The 17,506-nt window shown below is 61.4% G+C and overlaps 2 protein-coding genes across 2 annotated transcripts in view; one reads left to right on the top strand and one right to left on the bottom strand.

Moving 5' to 3' along the window:
• Positions 1 to 1,222: 1,222 nt before the first annotated feature.
• Positions 1,223 to 5,810, top strand: CYP11A1 (cytochrome P450 family 11 subfamily A member 1; the record flags this gene model as incomplete). Its single annotated transcript, XM_084267918.1, has 10 exons — positions 1,223 to 1,283; positions 2,439 to 2,640; positions 3,132 to 3,287; positions 3,470 to 3,669; positions 3,998 to 4,201; positions 4,628 to 4,788; positions 4,871 to 5,037; positions 5,167 to 5,245; positions 5,385 to 5,576; positions 5,688 to 5,810. The coding sequence occupies 10 exons, from the start codon at positions 1,223 to 1,225 to the stop codon at positions 5,808 to 5,810; spliced, it is 1,545 nt and encodes a 514-aa protein (XP_084124044.1).
• Positions 5,811 to 6,217: 407 nt separating this feature from the next.
• The window catches only part of CCDC33 (coiled-coil domain containing 33), a gene marked incomplete at both ends in the record, with an annotated part of 41,586 nt that continues 30,297 nt past the window's right edge, over positions 6,218 to 17,506 (bottom strand). Inside the window, 10 exons of the mRNA XM_084268154.1 lie at positions 6,218 to 6,280; positions 6,514 to 6,609; positions 6,720 to 6,803; positions 7,015 to 7,136; positions 7,384 to 7,456; positions 7,645 to 7,776; positions 7,996 to 8,084; positions 8,199 to 8,394; positions 9,357 to 9,504; positions 9,783 to 9,889. Coding sequence (XP_084124280.1) covers positions 6,218 to 6,280; positions 6,514 to 6,609; positions 6,720 to 6,803; positions 7,015 to 7,136; positions 7,384 to 7,456; positions 7,645 to 7,776; positions 7,996 to 8,084; positions 8,199 to 8,394; positions 9,357 to 9,504; positions 9,783 to 9,889 — 1,110 coding nt within the window. The remainder of the gene's footprint in view (positions 6,281 to 6,513; positions 6,610 to 6,719; positions 6,804 to 7,014; positions 7,137 to 7,383; positions 7,457 to 7,644; positions 7,777 to 7,995; positions 8,085 to 8,198; positions 8,395 to 9,356; positions 9,505 to 9,782; positions 9,890 to 17,506) is intronic.

Genomic DNA, 17,506 nt, shown 5'->3' with positions numbered 1-17,506 from the left:
ACCTCGGGGGTGACAACACGGAGATGTCCAGCTGCTCCCTCAAAACTCCTCCTCCCCAGTGAATCCCTGCAGCATTCCCAGCCGAGCGATGAGGTGGAGGATGGGGGGGATTTTTCCAAGCATGTTGGAGTTTCACTGGGTTTGGGGGGGTCTGGCTGTGGTGTGGGCTCATGGGGGGTTTCCTGCCTGAGCAGAAAGCCAGGAGGTTTCTCGGTAGCGCCCCTGAAGTGTGAATTTTGTGGGAGGGGTGTGAAGGGGCAGGTGCTGCTGCTGTCTGGTGAGGGAAATGGAAGCTTGACACCCATGGGTGCCCCCTATCAGTCAGAGGAAATCCCATTGGAGGGACCTTTGCTTTCGTGGGGGTGCTCTGGGGGGGTGGCCATGGGCAAGGAAGGGACATTCTGCTTTGGGTTGCCCATAAATAGCCCGGAAGTCATGCGAGTGTCATGACTGAATCACAGAGCCTTTGCTACCCACAGAGGGGGGTGTGGGAGGTGCCATGTGCCTTCCCCACCCCCCTGGCACCCCAGCGTCCCCAAGGCCAGCCGCAAAGCTCCCTAAGCCACATCCCTGTGACGAATTCTGACGAAGTCTCACTATACCTGTCGCTTACCTCCCCACTCTTTCCAGCCTTCCTCACCCCAAAACTTTCCACCAGAGGCCCCCCCCACAACCACACAGGTTCCAGCCCCCATCACACCTCGGGAGGGCTGTCAGAGCAGCGGGGGGAGGAAAAACCATTGTGTGTTCTTGGGGTGCTGATGCTGTTGGGGACGTGCTGGAAACTTCCAGAAGCCCCCTGAATTTTTGGAGACACCCCCCTAACACCCTCCTCTCCCCCCTGATTTTCTGAGACCCCACGGCGGGGTGTGGAGGGATGGAGGGTCGCCATGGAGGATGTGCATGAGACCCCTTGGAGATGTGGGCAGCTCGTCCGTGTGTCCATCTGCCCTCACCGGCCTGCTCCAGGCTGACCCCGTTTGTTCCCAGAGGGGACGCAGCGGGTCCCTCCCGGGATGGTGACAGTGGCAAAGGGCAGCGGGGTGGCTCCGTGCCTCAGTGTCCCCGGGCTCCCCCCCACCGGTGGGTGCTCACCCATCTTCCTGCGGGGGGGGGCTGGGACAGGAGGGGACAGAGCCGGTGCCTGGGGAGGGGGTGTGACAGGGATCGTGGGGCGGGAGGGGCCCGACCCCGTGCCCTGGGGTGGGATGACACAGCAAGGATGGCGGGGCAGGCGGGGCCAGAGCCGGTGTCGGTGCGGGGGGGGTGCCGGGGACCCGCCGGTAGCAGCAGGCGGGGCGGGCGCGCCCCCCGGTGCCCATCGCCGTTATTGCAGCCGCCGCGGAGCCTGGCTCGGTTCCCTCCGCTCCTCCTCCCGCTTCCCGCAGGGAATGACAAAGCCGGGAAAGGTTTAAAACCAGCACGAGCTCTGCGGAGCCCTCCCGGAGCCCCCACTCCTCCTCATCCTCGCCCTACTCGTCCTCATCCTCCCCCCCCTCTTCCTCCTCACTCTCCTCCTCCTTCTCCCACTCCTCCAGGCTGTCAAGGATGTTGCCTCCCCCAGGGACCCCCAGGACACCCCAAGGAAAGACTAGGGATCCCCAGGAACCAGCCTGGAATCCTCCCCCCCCGACTTCTAGGGCTTCCTTCCCCCAGGGATCCTCAAGGCCAGCCCTAGAGACACCCCAAAGGGATGCCCCAGAAATGCCCAGGGACACACACACACCCCCAGTGCCCACCCTCCCTGCTGCCACCTGGGCTTGGGGTTGAGGGGAGGTATCTGCCACCAAACTCAGGGGCAGGAGGTGGCTTTAGCCCTGTGTCTGCAGGGACTGTGACACCCCAAAAAGCCCTTTCCCTCCTTGGTCAGGTGAGAGAGCCTGGGAATGAGGGGGGGGTCCTGAGACCCCAGCACCATGGGGAGGGCAGAGAGGAGCCTCTCTGGGAGGTGGCCAGGTGGTGGGGGTGACCCATGGGCTGAGCTTTCCTAAACCTTTTCCCCTGGCTCATCCCCATCATTCATCTCCCGGGGGGGGAGGAAACCCCAGCAGCTGGGATTTCACCTCCAGTGCCCCCAGTGGCACCCGCTCCTATAGGGCTGTCACCCCACACCCCTTGAGGTTCACCAAACCCATCTGTGGGGCCAAGCTGGCAGAGAACGATGCCCAACACCCCCCATTTTCAGCTGCCCCCCCATGCCCCAAATTATCTTCCTCCTCATCAGGGCGAAACACCCTGCACTTGTCCTGTCCCTGGGGCGGCCGTGACGCGGCGGGAGGCGGGCGAGAGCATCTCGCCTTGAGCCACGGCCAACGGGGTGGGGAAGGGGGGGGGATAAGAGCGAGGCCACCCTCGCCTCCCGCTCCCGTCGCCCGCTCCCATGCTCGCCCGCCTTGCGCTCAGACCCAGCACCTTGCGGAGATGCCCCGTCTCCCCAGGCGGGGAACGCTGCCGGATTCGGGGGGCTGCCTCCTCCTTGAGTGCTCCCCACATCCCAGCGACCCCCCGGGCGTTTAACCAGCTGCCTGGGGACTGGCGAGCTGGGTGGCTCAACCTCTACCGCTTCTGGCAGGAGGGAGGTTTGCACAACGTCCATCACATCATGGCTCGCAAGTTCCAGCAGTTTGGGCCCATCTACAGGTGAGGAAGACTCCGGTCCTGGCTCTGGTCCCTGCTCAACAGAATGGGATATGTGTGGGAGGAGAAGGGTGTGGAATAAATAGTTGGCTGCGCTGTTCAGAGCAGCTCACCTGGTTCTAAGGCAGCCAGGCTTGATGCCACGGTGAGGGGAGAGGTGGGGGAGGAGTGCTTGTGCCTTGTGGATGGGGGGGTGTCCAGAGGAGAAGGCATGGAGAGGGGCTCTGACCCACCCCATGATCGCCAAAGGTTTGGGGCTGATAACCCCAGGCAGAGGGCAATGGGATATTTTGGGAACAGTGGGGTGTCCCCATGTTCAGCCCCCCCAGCTGTGTTCAACCTGATGCTGAGCCACTGCATCCCCTGGGATGGGGCCAGCAGGGCAGGATTTGGGTGGGTGCTAGGGAGAAAGTGATTGATGTGGGGAGATGGCCGGGGGGACACACACCCATGACAGACACTGACCCCCCCCACCCCTCTCCTCACCCTGTCAGGGAGAAGCTGGGTGTCTATGAGAGCGTGAACATCATCAGCCCCCGAGATGCCGCCACTCTCTTCCAGGTGGAGGGGACGCTGCCGGAGCGCTTCAGCGTGCCCCCCTGGGTGGCTTATCGCGACTACCGCAACAAGCCCTACGGCGTCCTCCTCAAGTGAGTCCGGGGGGGGTGACACGGGGGTAGGGGGTGTGTGTGTTCCTCCCTGAAACGGGGCTCCCAGGTCCTCTCGTGGCAGCAAGGTGGCGGTGCACCAGCACCCCCCCGGTGATGGGGGCACCGGGTGGCCCTGGGAACCCCCCTGATGTCACTCCCCTCCCCGATTCGGTGTCCCGCAGGACGGGGGAGGCTTGGCGCTCGGACCGCCTGCTGCTGAACAAGGAGGTGCTGTCGCCGCAGGTGGCAGAGGGCTTCGTGCCCCTGCTGAGCAAGGTGGGAGAGGACTTCGTGCGGCGGGCACACGCCCAGGTGGAGCAGAGCGGCCGGGGCTGCTGGACGGCCGACTTCACCCACGAGCTCTTCCGCTTCGCCCTGGAGTGTGAGTGGCTGGGGTACCAGTGTGTGTGTGTGTGTGTCCCCTCCATCCCCTCCCAAAACACCCCTCTGCATCCCGCTCCATCCTCAGAGACAGCCCAACGGGCTCCTCCCCTGAAGCCTCGGGGTCTGGAGGGGTGTCCTCTCTCAAGACAAGCAAAGAGCCACTGGATAAAGCGGTGGTTTATCACCTGCCCATCGCCAGCCCTACCCAAGGAGGGGTGCATCCGTGGCCCTGGGATGCTCCCTGTAGCCATGGAAGAGATGGAGCTGGCAGGGGGAGAGTGGAGAGGACAGGACCCTCCATCCCCTCACGGGTGCTTTGCTTGCAGCCGTGTGCCACGTGCTGTACGGGGAGCGGCTGGGGCTGCTGCAGGACTTCGTGGACCCCGAGGCTCAGCGCTTCATTGACGCCGTGGCCCTGATGTTCCACACCACCTCGCCCATGCTCTACCTGCCGCCCACTCTCCTCCGCCACCTCAATGCCAAGACGTGGAGGGACCACGTCTGGGCTTGGGATGCCATCTTCACCCAGGGTGAGTGCTCCCCCCACCCCCGCCGTGCGCCTGCACCTCCCCGTGTCACCCCAAGGCCCCTTGGAGGACTTGGCCTCGTAGTGCAGCCTCGTCTCACCAGGGTGGAGACCTTCTCCTCTGGGTCAAATCGCCCAGCATGAGGCCACTGAGGCCAGGAAGGCTTTCCACATCTGGAGTTTGTGGGATGGAGAGGTGGGGAACCACCCAGGAGCAGTGAAGGGTATCACACTGAGGGGAGAAGCTCTGGGACAACCCCCTGCCCTGGGGCAACCTTGCCCCCCACCCTCCATGCCCTGCAGCAGGGGCAACTCCCGTGGAAAAGCCACCAGCAGCAACAGGTCCCACTGTGTCCCATCTGGTGCCTTCCTCCTCCTCCTCCATGGCTCTGGGGGTGGAAGGCCACTCTGTGTCTCTGTGTCTCCTCAGCGGACAAATGCATTCAGAACGTCTACCGGGACCTGCGGCTGCACCGCAAGAGCCCCACAGAGTACATGGGCATCCTCTGCAGCCTCATCATGCAGGACAAGCTGCCCTTGGATGACATCAAGGCCAGTGTCACCGAGATGATGGCAGGCGGGGTGGACACAGTAAGGAGCGGGCAGGGGTGTTGGGTCATGGGGGAAGGTCCTGGCTGGTTGCTGAGCTTTGCTCCTCTTGGCCCCGCTCCAGACGTCCATGACGCTGCAGTGGGCCATGTTCGAGCTGGCGCGGTCCCCAGGGGTGCAGGAGCAGCTGCGGGCGGAGGTGTTGGCTGCCAAGCGAGAGGCGCAGGGGGACAGGGTGAAGATGCTGAAAACCATCCGGCTGCTCAAAGCTGCCATCAAGGAGACGCTCAGGTGAGGAGGACCCACACCCACCCACCAAAAAACACCCCAGTGCCGAATCCCTGGTGCTGCTGGGTGGGATGTGGCCTGGCCAGGCTGTCCTCAACCTGATGTGTGTGTGTGTGTCCAATCCCTGCCCAGGCTGCACCCCGTGGCGGTGACCCTGCAGAGGTACACCACGCAAGAGGTCATCCTCCAAGACTACCGCATCCCCCCCAAGGTGAGCACCACGGTCACCAGGTCCCAGCAGAGGTGGGACCTGGGGTAGCAGCTCTGGGGGCTCATCTGGGCCTGGATCCCATCACCCCCACACCCCGAGGGCTGGAGCCTGGACCCACACAGCTGGTCCTTCCCCACAGACGCTGGTGCAGGTCGGTCTCTACGCCATGGGCCGGGATGCCGAGGTGTTTCCCAAGCCGGAGCAGTTCAAACCCCAGCGCTGGCTGGCAGCTGGTCCCAAGCACTTCAAGGGGCTGGGGTTTGGTTTCGGCCCCCGCCAGTGCCTGGGCCGTCGGATCGCCGAGCTGGAGATGCAGCTCTTCCTCATTCACGTGAGCATCCCACCCCCCGGGGGGACTCAGTGCCAGGAGGGACCAGGGAGGTGGCACATGGGGGTTGGTACCTCCAGCCTTTTCCATCTGCTTTTTCCTCTTCCTTCCCAGATCCTGGAGAACTTCAAGATCGAGACCATGAGGGCAGTGGATGTCGGGACCAAGTTCGATCTCATCCTGATCCCAGACAAGCCCATCTACCTGACCTTGCGGCCGCTCCACGCCCAGGCCTGAGGAGCCCGAGCCTGGGTGCTGCCCAGCCAGTCACCCCCCAGATCCCCGTCTCCTTCCATGCCCCGGGGGCTGTGGGATTTGGGGGACAGCTGGGAAGCTCTCAGGGCCGCAGCCTTGGCTCGGCACATCCCTGCCTTGGCTCCAGCCCCGCTCAAGGCTGCGCTTACGCCACGGGGGAGATAAACCCGGAGCGACCCCCAGCCCCGACGCCACCCCCGAGGGAGCGTGGGGTGGGTGCTGCTGCACCCCTCCAGCTGCCTGGGGGGTGTCTCTGAACTCCCCCTGACACCCTCTAAAGTTTTGCTTTGCCTGGAACTTGCTCTGTAACTTCCCCACCCAAAAAAGCCCCGGCTCTGGGTCCTCTTCTGCCAGCGGTGGGTGTCTCCGTCTCTCTCCATGGCCACGGGTTAGGGAAGGGGGGGCAGGGGATGGGGTCTTCTCAGGGGGGCCGTGGGGAGTGCTGGGAGGTTCTGCTGGGGAATGGGAAAAGGTCTCAAGGGGTGTAAATAAATCCAGCCTACCCCTCCCCTCCCTTCCCCTCCCCTCTGGCTCCCCACTCACCTTGGAGGGCATCGCCTCGGGATGTGGGGGGCTGGGGGGGGATTGTGTGACACTGGGCTCTGCAGACTTTGGGACCACCCTCCCACCTTGCTCTGGGGTGTGTGCATCTCCCCCCCCCGGCCCCAACCCCAGGGGTGCTCACCAAAGTGGGGGTGCGGGGTAAGCCGTGCTCCTGCTCCAGCAGACGAGTGCCCAGCTCCTGCTTCTCTCGCCCCCACCTTCTCGCCGCCTCCTCCAGCTGGGGCAGACCCAAACCAAGCTGCATCTTTCCAAAGCAGGATGGGTGGGGGGGGCAGAGGTGTGTCCCCCACACCCCCAAGCCACCCCCAGCCTTCCTACCATGCCCACCTGCCTCTCCAGTGCCCGTCCACGGGCTTGTGCCTCCTCCAGCCTGGCCAGCAGACACAGCTTCTCTGCACCTCCAAAACCATCCTGCACATGGGGTGGAGAACAGAAAGTGGGGGGGAGAGGGGGCACAAGCCAAGGGGGTGGCTATTGCCCCATGGAGCTGGGGGTGCCACCTGGGTGATGCCCCCCAGCATGCCAAATTGACACCCAATCCCCCCCAGGTGTTGTATTTTGGGGTGCCACTGATAACCCCCCTTCCCCCTTCCCAGCACGGAGTCCCTTCCCCTGGTCTCACCAGCAAGGCTGGGGGGTGCAAGGCGATGGGGGGCAAGTGGTGGGGGGGCCTCGCCAGTTCCTTCCTCAGCCTGTGGTTCTCAGCCAGCAGCACAGTGTACACCTCCTTGGAGAGGGCTTCACCTGTGGGGTGGGGTTAGGGGGGGGTCTGCTGGGACATGTCCTACACTCCCCTGTGCAGAGATGGGGGCTTGCTCCTAGCCCCCATCTCCCCCACACCCAGGGATGGATGACAGGGGGGTCAGGACCTCCTCTGATGCCCCCCAGCAAAACATCCCATGGTGCAAACCATCAGGAGGGGATGGCCACCAGCAGTGTGGGTGTCCCCCCACCTTCCCTCCAAGGGTCCCTGTCCCCCTCTTGCACCCACCCACTGGCTTCTCAGTGCTCCTGCCCACCCCGGGCAGCTTCTCCTGCAGCATCCGCTCCATCACCTCCATCACCTGCGGGAGAGAGCAGAGCCACCCCCCCTGTGTCACCAGGGCAAGGGGGCAGCTTGGTGCTGGCCTGGTGGCTGTCACACCCCCTCCAGCGCCAGGCAGCGAGTGTGGAATGAACCAAAAGGTCCTGTTTTTCACCTTGTGTCCCTCCAGCTGCCCTTCTCCTCCCAGCCCCGTGTCCCCCTACTTGCCTCCTCCTGCTGCCACACCATCTCCTCCAAGCCCTTCACCTTGGCCACCTTCTCCTGGCACCTCCTCAGGGAGGCTCGTTGCTGCTGGTGAGCCCGCTGGAGCAGCACCAGTTCATTCTCCCGGTCATTCTTCTGCAGGAGGGGGAGAAAGAAGGGGAATAGCCCCCAGAAACCTCTGTGCTGAACCTCGGGGCATCACTGGTAGGGCTGGGAGAGACTCATGGTGAGGTTCTCAGGGGGTCTCAGGCACTTGCTTGTCTGTGGAGGGGCTGTGATGCTCTCCCTGCTCCCCCACCCACACTCCACCACCCCTCCCAGGCAGCCTCCTCCTGCCCCTGCCAGCATCCCTACCCGGATCAGCTCGTTCTGCAGCTGCTGGACACGGTCCCTCAGGCTCCTTGTCTCTGCCATGCTGGCCACCAGCTTGTGCTTGAAGGTGGCTGCATGAAGAGCCCACACTGCATCTCAGCACCCAGCCAGGGCATGGCAAGGTGCCCTTCACTGCACCAGGGAGTGGGGGGGCCCCCCAGTTTCCCCACCCCCCCATCACACACCGAGCCTGTCCAGCAGCTCCTCCCAGGTCATGACGTCCAGGTCCGTGTCTGAGAGCAGCCCCTGGCCCAGCTCCTCCTGCCAGGCCAGGCTGTGCCGCAGCTGCCCGTTCTCCACCTCCAGGCTGGCCACGCGCCGGCGCAGGGACAGGAGGTCCCCAGCCATCCTCCTCAGCGCCAGCTGGTAGTTGCCCACCTCCTGCCACCCCAGAGCAGAGATGCTGGCACCTTGCTGCAAGCCCCAACACCTGAGCACCAAGAGCTCAGCTGAGGGTACTTGTCTTGAGGGTCAAGCATCATGGAGGAGCTAAGAAATATCCAGATTCCCCCTCCTCTTGCAACTGGCCATCCTTCTCCCTCCATCCCTCCCTCCCTCCATTCCTCCCTCCCTCCCTCCATCCATCCATCCATCCATCCATCCATCCATCCATCCATCCATCCATCCATCCATCCATCCATCCATCCATCCATCCTTTCCTTTCTCCTCTCTCCTCCATCCATCCTTTTCTTTCTCCTCTCTCCTCCATCCATCCTTCTCCCCTGTCCATCCAAACGTTCTTCTTTCCACCTCCCTGTCTCTCCCTTCAGCTTGTGGACCCCTCCCCAAATTACCCCAACTCTTCCAAGGACATGGAATGGAGCTGGGGAGGGGGTCAAAATCAAGCTCCAAGCCTTTGAGGGTCTCCAGAAGAAGGGAGGTGGTAAAAAAGCGATGGAGGGGTGAATGTTTTATACAGAGGGGCTTGAGGGGGTTTTATTGGGTGATGCTGGGGGGTTGTGTGTGGAAATAATCCCCCAAGGGTTTGGATCTTCTCTGGCTGACCCTCCTGAATCCCTCCCTGCCGTGCTGGGCTGCAGAAGGATGCCAGCAGTGAGGACCTTGGCCGGTGAGGGCCGCGTGCCTCCAGCTCCCGCAGCCTGCTGCTCCCAGCCTTGGGGATGGCCTTGGCGGGGGTGTGGCCGGGGCACAGCGAGGGGGTGCAGCAGCATCACGCAGCCTTGGGAAGGGGGAGAAGGCGGCAGGGGGGGATGGGGGTGGGGCAGGGGCAGTCGGAGGCTCATCCCCTTTCCCCATCTGTCCAAGGGCTGCTTCATGCCCGAGATTAAACCCCCCTTCAGCCACCTTCAAGGGCTGCCCAGCCCCCCAAATCCTCCACTCACCGGCAGTGTAGAGCCAGCAGCAGCTTGACTTCGGTCCCCATGGGAGCCAGGATCCACCTCGGGAACACCAGTGTCCCCCCCAGTGCCCCCACTGCCATCCAGTCCCTCAGCACTCACTGGTTCCTGGTGGTTCCCGAGGACCTGGGACCTGCGGGGTGGGGGAACCCCCTTGGCCAACAGCTTCCATAGGAGCTAAGAGCCTATTTGGGGTGCCTGGTGGGGGGGCAAGTGCTGGTGAGGATGGGGGTGTGGGGAGGGTGGGAGGAGATGAGGAGGGAGAGCGGCAGCGATGGAGCAGGAGGAGAAGCTGCTCAGGAAACCATGAGGAGGACAGAGGAAGGAGGAAACCACCTCAAGGAAGATCAGAAGGAGACATGGCTGGGGGGGGGGGGGGAGGGTACTGCAAAGGCAGTGTGTCCCCTGTACCTCTGCTGCTCTGCTGGCACTCCCACCCTGTGCAGGGACGGCTGCTTCCCGGGCAGGATGCTGGCCACAGCCTCAGCTGCTGGGAGGGATGCATCGTCCTGGTGGAGCTGGAAGGAGACACCACAGCAGAGGGTGAGGAGCAGGCTGGGGAAAGCCCTGCAGCCCCTTCCTCACAGCTCTCCTGGCTTTCAACCAGAGCAAACCGCTTTTGCTGGTGTTACTTTGGAGTCAGGATCCCTTTGGAGTCAGGATCCAGCCCTGCCCCAAAAACCTCTGGGTGGTCAACTGGGATGCTTCAGGAATCCCCCTTTTTTGGGGGGTTGTGGGGGATGCAAAATGATGTGGCCACTGGGTTGGGAGACTTTCCCTGGAGGGTGGGACACTCAGAAATGCCTGGCTCTGGGCATCATCCCGTGGCTGCACCCCTGAGCCATGCACCCCTGGGAGGAAATTCAGCAATGACCAAAGGCAACCCCAACAGGGTGCTGTCCCTGTAACAGGGACCCCTGTGTCACCCCCCTCCCTGCCCACTGCCCCCCGGCACTCACAGTGGAGGAGAAGGGTCTGTAGTGCAGCATCATCCCTGCTCCCGGGGTGCCTCTGTGCCCCCGACACCCGCTGCTGCAGCCAGCCCCAGCCCTGCCTGCAGGCAGGTTGCCAGGCTCTGCCTGCCCCAAACAAACCACCCCCCTCCCCTCCACCCCCAGACAGACACCTCAACCCCCCCATCACCCGAGCTGGCAGACTTACAGCGATGCTGAGGGGCTGCGACATGGGGACCAGAGGGGCTTTTCCCAGGCTCTTTCCCCTGGCAAAGGGATTTAGGTGCCGTAGGGGCTCTGGGCAGCATCAGCTGTTGCTACAACACAACCTTCCTCGTAGCAACTCCTGCCTGCAGCACCTCACAGCGCCCGGCTGCACCCACATGGGTCTGTTCTGGCTGCAGGGCAGCTCTGCCACACCTCACCCTGGGCCCCTGCATCCCTCCAGCATCCCTCCAGCATCCCTCCAGCACCCCTCCAGCATCCCTCCAGCACCCTTCCAGCATCCCTCCAGCATCCCTCCAGCATCCCTCTAGCACCCTTCCAGCATCCCTCCAGCATCCCTTCAGCATCTCTCCAGCATCCCTCCAGCATCTCTCCAGCACCCCTCCAGCATCCCTTCAGCATCCCTCCAGCATCTCTCCAGCATCCCTTCAGCATCCCTCCAGCATCCCTCCAGCATCCCTCCAGCATCTCTCCAGCATCCCTTCAGCATCCCTCCAGCATCCCTTCAGCATCTCTCCAGCACCCCTCCAGCATCCCTTCAGCATCCCTCCAGCATCTCTCCAGCATCCCTTCAGCATCCCTCCAGCATCCCTCCAGCATCCCTCCAGCATCTCTCCAGCATCCCTTCAGCATCCCTCCAGCATCCCTTCAGCATCTCTCCAGCACTCCTCCAGTATCCCTTCAGCATCCCTCCAGCACCCCTCCAGCATCCCTCCAGCATCCCTCCAGCATCCCCCCAGCACCCCCTCCAACCATTGCACATCCCATATCTACTTCCAAAGCCATGGGAGCCAGCAGGCAGCTGCTGCCCACAGCTCTGCCTGCCTACAAACACCCCCTTTTAAGACAGCAGCCCCTTGCTGCCCCCCCAGCCCTCCCTCTCCATCCCCAGCCGGTTGCCTGGTCTCCTGCTCCCAAGGATGCGAGTGGGTGGCAGCCAGGGCGGTGTCCCGGCGCGGGCGGGTGGCTCTGGCAGTGACAGCCCCTCATTCCCACGCCGTGGATGCAGGGGGGGGAAGCTCCCTCCCTTCCCAGCACGCTCCTCTGATGTTTCAAATGCTCAATTAACATCTGAGGACCTGTGTCTGGGAGATGCTGGGTGGCATCAGGCTTCACCTCGGCTCTGGGGGTTGGGCTGATGCCGAGCAGGGAATTATTTGCCCATCAAACCCTGTTTTCATCCCTGGATTGAATTTAGAGTGCTTTAAAGTGAGGGATGCTCCTCTCCAACTGCTCCCCTCAAGCCTCGTGCCCCTTTTTTGGGGTACCCAGCATCCCAGGCCCCCTCCAGTGTTTGTTCAGAAGTGAAGGTCCTGGTGTAGGTGGATGAGCCCCTCAGTTCCTCATCCCCTCCCATCAATTTTTCATCAAAGAGCCGGTGGGAAGCACACAATTATCCACCCCATCAATAATGCACAGGGCTGGGCAGCTGCCTCCCCTGACTGTGCTGAAGGGTGCTGGGTCCAACCATGGCTTCATTTTAGGCTGGAAAACCCATCTCCAGCCTTTCATCCCAGCCCAGCACCACTCAGACACCCACCCTGCTGTATTTCTGACCCTACAAGACACCCACTCCCAGCAGGCAACATCACCCCAGTGCTGCCTTTGGGGCTGGGGGCAGAGGTGGGGGGGTAAAGTTAAGGGTATTTCCATATGTTTTCCCCACCCAGAGGTAGCTGTGGCTCTCCTTCTGGCAGGGGGCCGGGATGAAAGGCTGGGAATCCATGTCTGAGCCAGACAGATGCTTTGAAACTCCTGGCACTCACTATTTATTTTTTATAGAGATTTTCTCCCCCCCTCCCCATCATTTCCAAGCCTCTGAAGCTTCCCCTGCCTTTAGAGCCTTTCATCCACTCCCATGAGCTGTGTGTCCCCCCCTCTCCTGTGTTTGCTCAGGCCAAGTTTGGGTTAGGGGGGGTTAATTTTATTTCCTTAACAAATTACTCTGAGGAGCTTTGATCCCTCCAGTGAGCCCGATTCATCTCCAGATGGGTGAAGGAGCAGAGAGGAGAGAGGGAGACAGCAAGAAACTGAGAACGCCCCAAATTCGGATGTACCAGAGGATGCTGTGTCCATGTGGCACAGCTCAACCCTGTCCCCAGCCAGGGAGGGGGCAGCAATGCACCCTGAGGACGGGCCAGCTCATTACAATGGTGAGCCAAGAGTTCCCTGGCAGGGGACAGCAGTGCACCCTTGGAGAGGGGCTGACGACAGGCCAGCTTGTTACACTGGTGAGCACAGAGTTCCCTGGTAGGGAACAGCAGTGCACCCTTGGAGAGGGGCTGAGGACGGGCCAGCTCATTACACTGGTGAGCCCAGAGTTCCCCGGCAGCTCACCTGCTCCTTCTGCACCGCAATCTCCCCCCAGCCCAACAATGAAGACATCCCGGGGTGAGGATTAAGCCCAATTCCTTAATTGTCAGGGATAAGCTCAGCTTTACATATCAGAGAGGGGGCAAGATAAATTTGCCATGGCAGCTTAGGGGGATTCCCCCCCCCCCCCCGCCCCCCCTCCAACTTTACTCACCCCCGGATGGGGCTGACCAGAAGGATGAGGTGGGGACAGGACACCGATGCCCCCAGCCCCTATCCAGGGACACACCGGTACCCAACCCCATCCTGGGGACAACATCGATGGGGTCTCCTGGTTGGGGTTTTCCCTCCTCCTTCCTCTACTTCCAAAAAGGAAACATGTTTTCCTGGGGGAACCCTAATTCTTTCCTCTCCCTCCCAGGGATTTACAGCCCCCCTGGGATAAAATACATGGATTTTTTAGCCTGTCACACCTCAGGGTGAGGAAAGGCAGCGAATAAACGGGGTGTTATCTGATTAAACCAGGGCTGAACTCCCTTCCCATGCACTGGAGAGGGGTGGGGGGGGGGCAGTACAGGGCGGGGGGGGAAGGAGGGGGGGCTGTGTATATTAGCCAAAGCATTACAATTCAATTGAAGAGTTAATTGGATTGCATGGAAAAGCTCTTCATCTGAGCCAAGCTCGGCTTTAATAGAGACACCAGCGCCTTCCGCTCCCTCCCGAAAGACCGGGCTGAGGAGGATGATGATGATGATGATGATGATGATGGTTATCGTTATCCGGCTGCCGGCTGCTGATACCGGGTGGTACAAGGAAATAAAAGCCTCCGGATTACAACGGGTACCGCAGGGGGGGAGTGGAGTTGGGCTCCTTTGGTTCCCCTCCTGTTTCTCCAAGATAAGGCTGGGAGGAAAGGCGGGAGCCGCCGGCTGAGCCCGCGATGCCTCCGCCAGCCGAGTTGATGGGGTAGGGAGGGGTGGGGGGTGTTTTGCTCAAAGGAAAAAGGAAATTTTCACTAAAAAACACCCCAAAAATAAAAAGGGGGTGTGGGGGAGGAGGGGAGGGAAGCGAATTGGTGGGTAGGAAGAGGTGGGATGACTTTGGGGAGCGAAGTCTGGTTAAGTCAGGTCCTGGAAACCCAATTTTTAACCCATCCCGCTTCAAGGGGCTGATTTTGGGAGGGGTGAGGTCTGTCCCCAAGTGATGGTGACCAAGGGGGAGGTATGGGTCAGAACTGCTCACCTGTGGCCACAAACTGGGGTACCAGATCTCATCCAAGATCAACATCCCGAGGGAAACAGGTTCTGCTTGTCAACCCCCAGCCCCCCGCTGGGATTTTTCAGGTTGTTTTGTTTTTTTTCAGGTTGTTTTTGTTTTTTTTTCAGGTTGTTTTGGTTTTTTTTTTTCCCTCCTAGGAAAACACCCCCACCTGTGCTTCAAGATAAGCACATTTCCAGCTCCTGGGGATGTGAAGAAGTGGAGAAGAATTGGGGTTGGGTACCAGTGGGAGCTGTGGCAGTGCTTGGTGGCCCCCTGAAGAGCCTGCTTTCCCAGCAGGGCTTTTACAGCCTGTGTGTGGCCCCTAAATTTAACACCCTCCCCTTAGAACCACTTCCCATCCCCAACACCCAAGAGGGATAAACCCCACCAGCGTGGTGACTCTCCTTTGGCCTGGCAGAGGTTTATTGCTGGTGCAGGGCTGTCCATTCCCCTGGTTGCTTATGGATTGACTGGACCTGCCCATAAAACCTCCCCTGCCTTTCAGCAGGGAGCGTAAATCCATCAACACCCAGCACCCTGAGCACCTTCCCCCCTCCCCACCATACGGCTGTGGGGTCCCATCCGTCATTAATTAGCACCAGGGGAGGCTGAGAAGTCACAAAATGAGGATGGACGAGCCCTTCCTGAGCCTCCATTGCCCAAAATACCCCCCTTGTACAACGCAGACACAGCACGCAGACCGTTTGCAACCCCTCCAAACCACCCCCAGCCTCCCTCACCCTCTGATATTGGGTCCCTACCCCTCCAGCACCCTCCACTGCCCTGCAAAAGCCATGTCCCCCTGTCCCCCTCCTTGCCATCTCACTTTGCCCCATCTTCACCCCTTCCATAAAGCATCTCCTGCTGCTTTGACCCTCCAGCAGCCCAACCAGGCTGGGAGTGAGGACCAGGGATGTTGTCCCAGAGTGGGGGACACTGGGGGACCCAACACCCCGTGTCCCGTGGGTGCTTGGGCACCCGGGGAGGGGGGGATTTGGGGGTGTGGGGCAGCTCCTCCCTACCCGCCCCCGGGGCTGGGGCGAAGCGGAGCACCCTGGGCCCGGCCTGGCTGCGTCCCAGCGCCGGGGAGGGGACACGATCCTTTCGCTGGTGCCGGGAAATGGGGGGGGGGGGGGGGGGGGGGGGGGGGGGCGGCAGCGCGGCCGGACCGACACTAGATGGGGCTGCAGCCGCACAAGGGCTGGTGGAGCTGGAGGAGAGCGGGGAGCCAGGAGAGGGGCCGGGCGGCTGCCGGCGGCAGGGCGGGACTCGGGCCCCCAGCACCCTCATTCCCCCGCATCACCATCCCCAGCATCCTCACCCCTCCATCACCTTCACCCCTGCAGCATCCTCACCCTCCCCTCAGCATCCTCACCTTCTGCAGCATCCTCACCCCCAACCCCAGCACCCTCACCCCTGCAGCACCTTTACCCCTTCAGCATCCTCATCCTCTGCAACATCCTCATCCCCCCCCATTACCCTCACCCCTGCAGCACCCTCATCCCTGCAGCACCCTCAACCATCACATCCCCCTCTCCTCTCACATCCCCCTCCACACTTCACATTCCCCTCCCTTTCCCCTTGCATCCCCTCTGCCCTCACATCCCCCTCTCCCCTCATCCTTCACACCCCCTGTCCCCTTGCACCCCCTCTCCCTTCACATCCCTCTCACACCCCCATCACCAGCCCCTCCTGGACCCAACAGTGCCGTGTGGTAGGTACTGGGGGTCCCCTCCCAGCTCACTGAGGCAGAAGACCCTGCTCAGTGGGTGCAGGAGCCCCCATCTTCCTCAGAGATCACCCAGCAGCTGGAAAGGGATCCAGCAAAGGGTGACCAGTGCTGCTGGCAAGGGAGAAATCCTGCCCCTGCCGCCTGGTTCTATCACCCACAGTGTATTTGGGGGGGAGGGACACAGGCTGCACACCCGGGCTCCCATTTTACGTGGTGGAGCTGATGGGACGTGCCAGCAAGGGTGTGTGTGGGGAGAAGGGGAAGGTAAAGGGGGGGGGAGGAATACAACATTTACTTCTGCCAGCCCCAGGAGAGGCCCTTTGGCTTGTAAAACCCCCGTGATGATAGGTCAGGGAATATACTGGTGGTGGGAGCGGGGAGAGGCAGCCTTGGAGAAGCAGCACGTGTTGGGAGAGGTTGGAGAAAAACGCCCTCCTAATCGTTAAGTGCTGCTTGTAAATTATTCATCAACCCGTAAGAGGCGCAAATCTATTCAGCGAGAGGGCAGGAGGGGAGGGAAACACGGGTAGGGCTGAGCCCAGAGTAAACCCCAGCCTAAAGTCACCCCCCTTCCCTCAGAAACCAGCCCCAAAACTCGGTAAGCCCAAGGGGAGGTTTAATGGCCCTTCACCAACGCGGTGACCGGGGCAAGGGCCATCCCTTCGCTGACAATTTTCCTCCTCACTTTGCTTTCTTTGCCCCTCTCCCTCCTCCCGCCCCCGTGACGTTGTCACGATGACATTAACGAGCCGCTCCAGAGCCGGACCAGAAAAGCCGCAGGGAAGGGATGGGGATCCAGGTTTGATCACCCACAGCGGAGTTGGGAAGAAGTGACAGGAGCTGTGATCAACCGAGTGTTCCTCCTGCCAGCAGACACCCCCTTTACCCCCCTTATCTCGCTGCTGGGGGTAGGGGATGACACGGGGGGGTGGCAGGGGGGGCTGTCATATCCCTGCTCCCTCCTGCTCCATTAGTAGTGTGTCAGCCCTGATTCCCGGGGCTGGTAGGAGATGGGCTCTCCGAGCGCATCCCCCGCAAGGGGAGTGAAGCAATTCGTGCTTGGGGAGGGGGGGAGGAGGGCAGGGAGGGGGGTGCTATGAAAGAAGGAAGCAACAGAAAGAAAACGGCTGTCAAAGGTGGGGTGGAGAGATAATAATCCTGCCAGCCACGCTTCAGAGCAGCTTCAGCTGGGAGAAGGGCAGGGTAAGGTGCACCCAGGGCTCATGTGAACCCCTTCTGCCCTCCCCCAGCTCTGTTATCCCGCTTGGAAAGCATCCTCCACACCACTTCCCACCTCCCTCGCTGTCCCCACGTGAGGATGCTCTGCTGAGGATCAGCGGGCTGGATTTGCGGCCGCTCAGAGCGTTGGCTCAAGTGACTAAGAGAGGCAGGGGTTGGAAACACATCACACAGGGGATGGATCTGACCGGGCTCCTCCGGATCCCTGGAGCGATTAGGTCCATCAGATTTGGGACCTCGCACCCTCGTGGCTGTGGTACCCCCCTCTGCACGCCCCATTACAGGGTTCTATTAGGGATAAAGTAGCTGTGGCATCCGTAGGGAAAAAAAAGGTAGCAATAAAGCTCAGTGGATTGGAGGAATTAAAACAGCTGGAGGAGAAAAAATATATATAAAATAGCGCTTTTCTGTGT

The sequence above is a fragment of the Gallinula chloropus genome (genome assembly GCF_964237585.1).
Source record: "Gallinula chloropus genome assembly, chromosome: 9".
Classification (NCBI taxonomy): domain Eukaryota; kingdom Metazoa; phylum Chordata; class Aves; order Gruiformes; family Rallidae; genus Gallinula; species Gallinula chloropus.
This window is presented reverse-complemented; position numbering and strand designations above follow the sequence as displayed.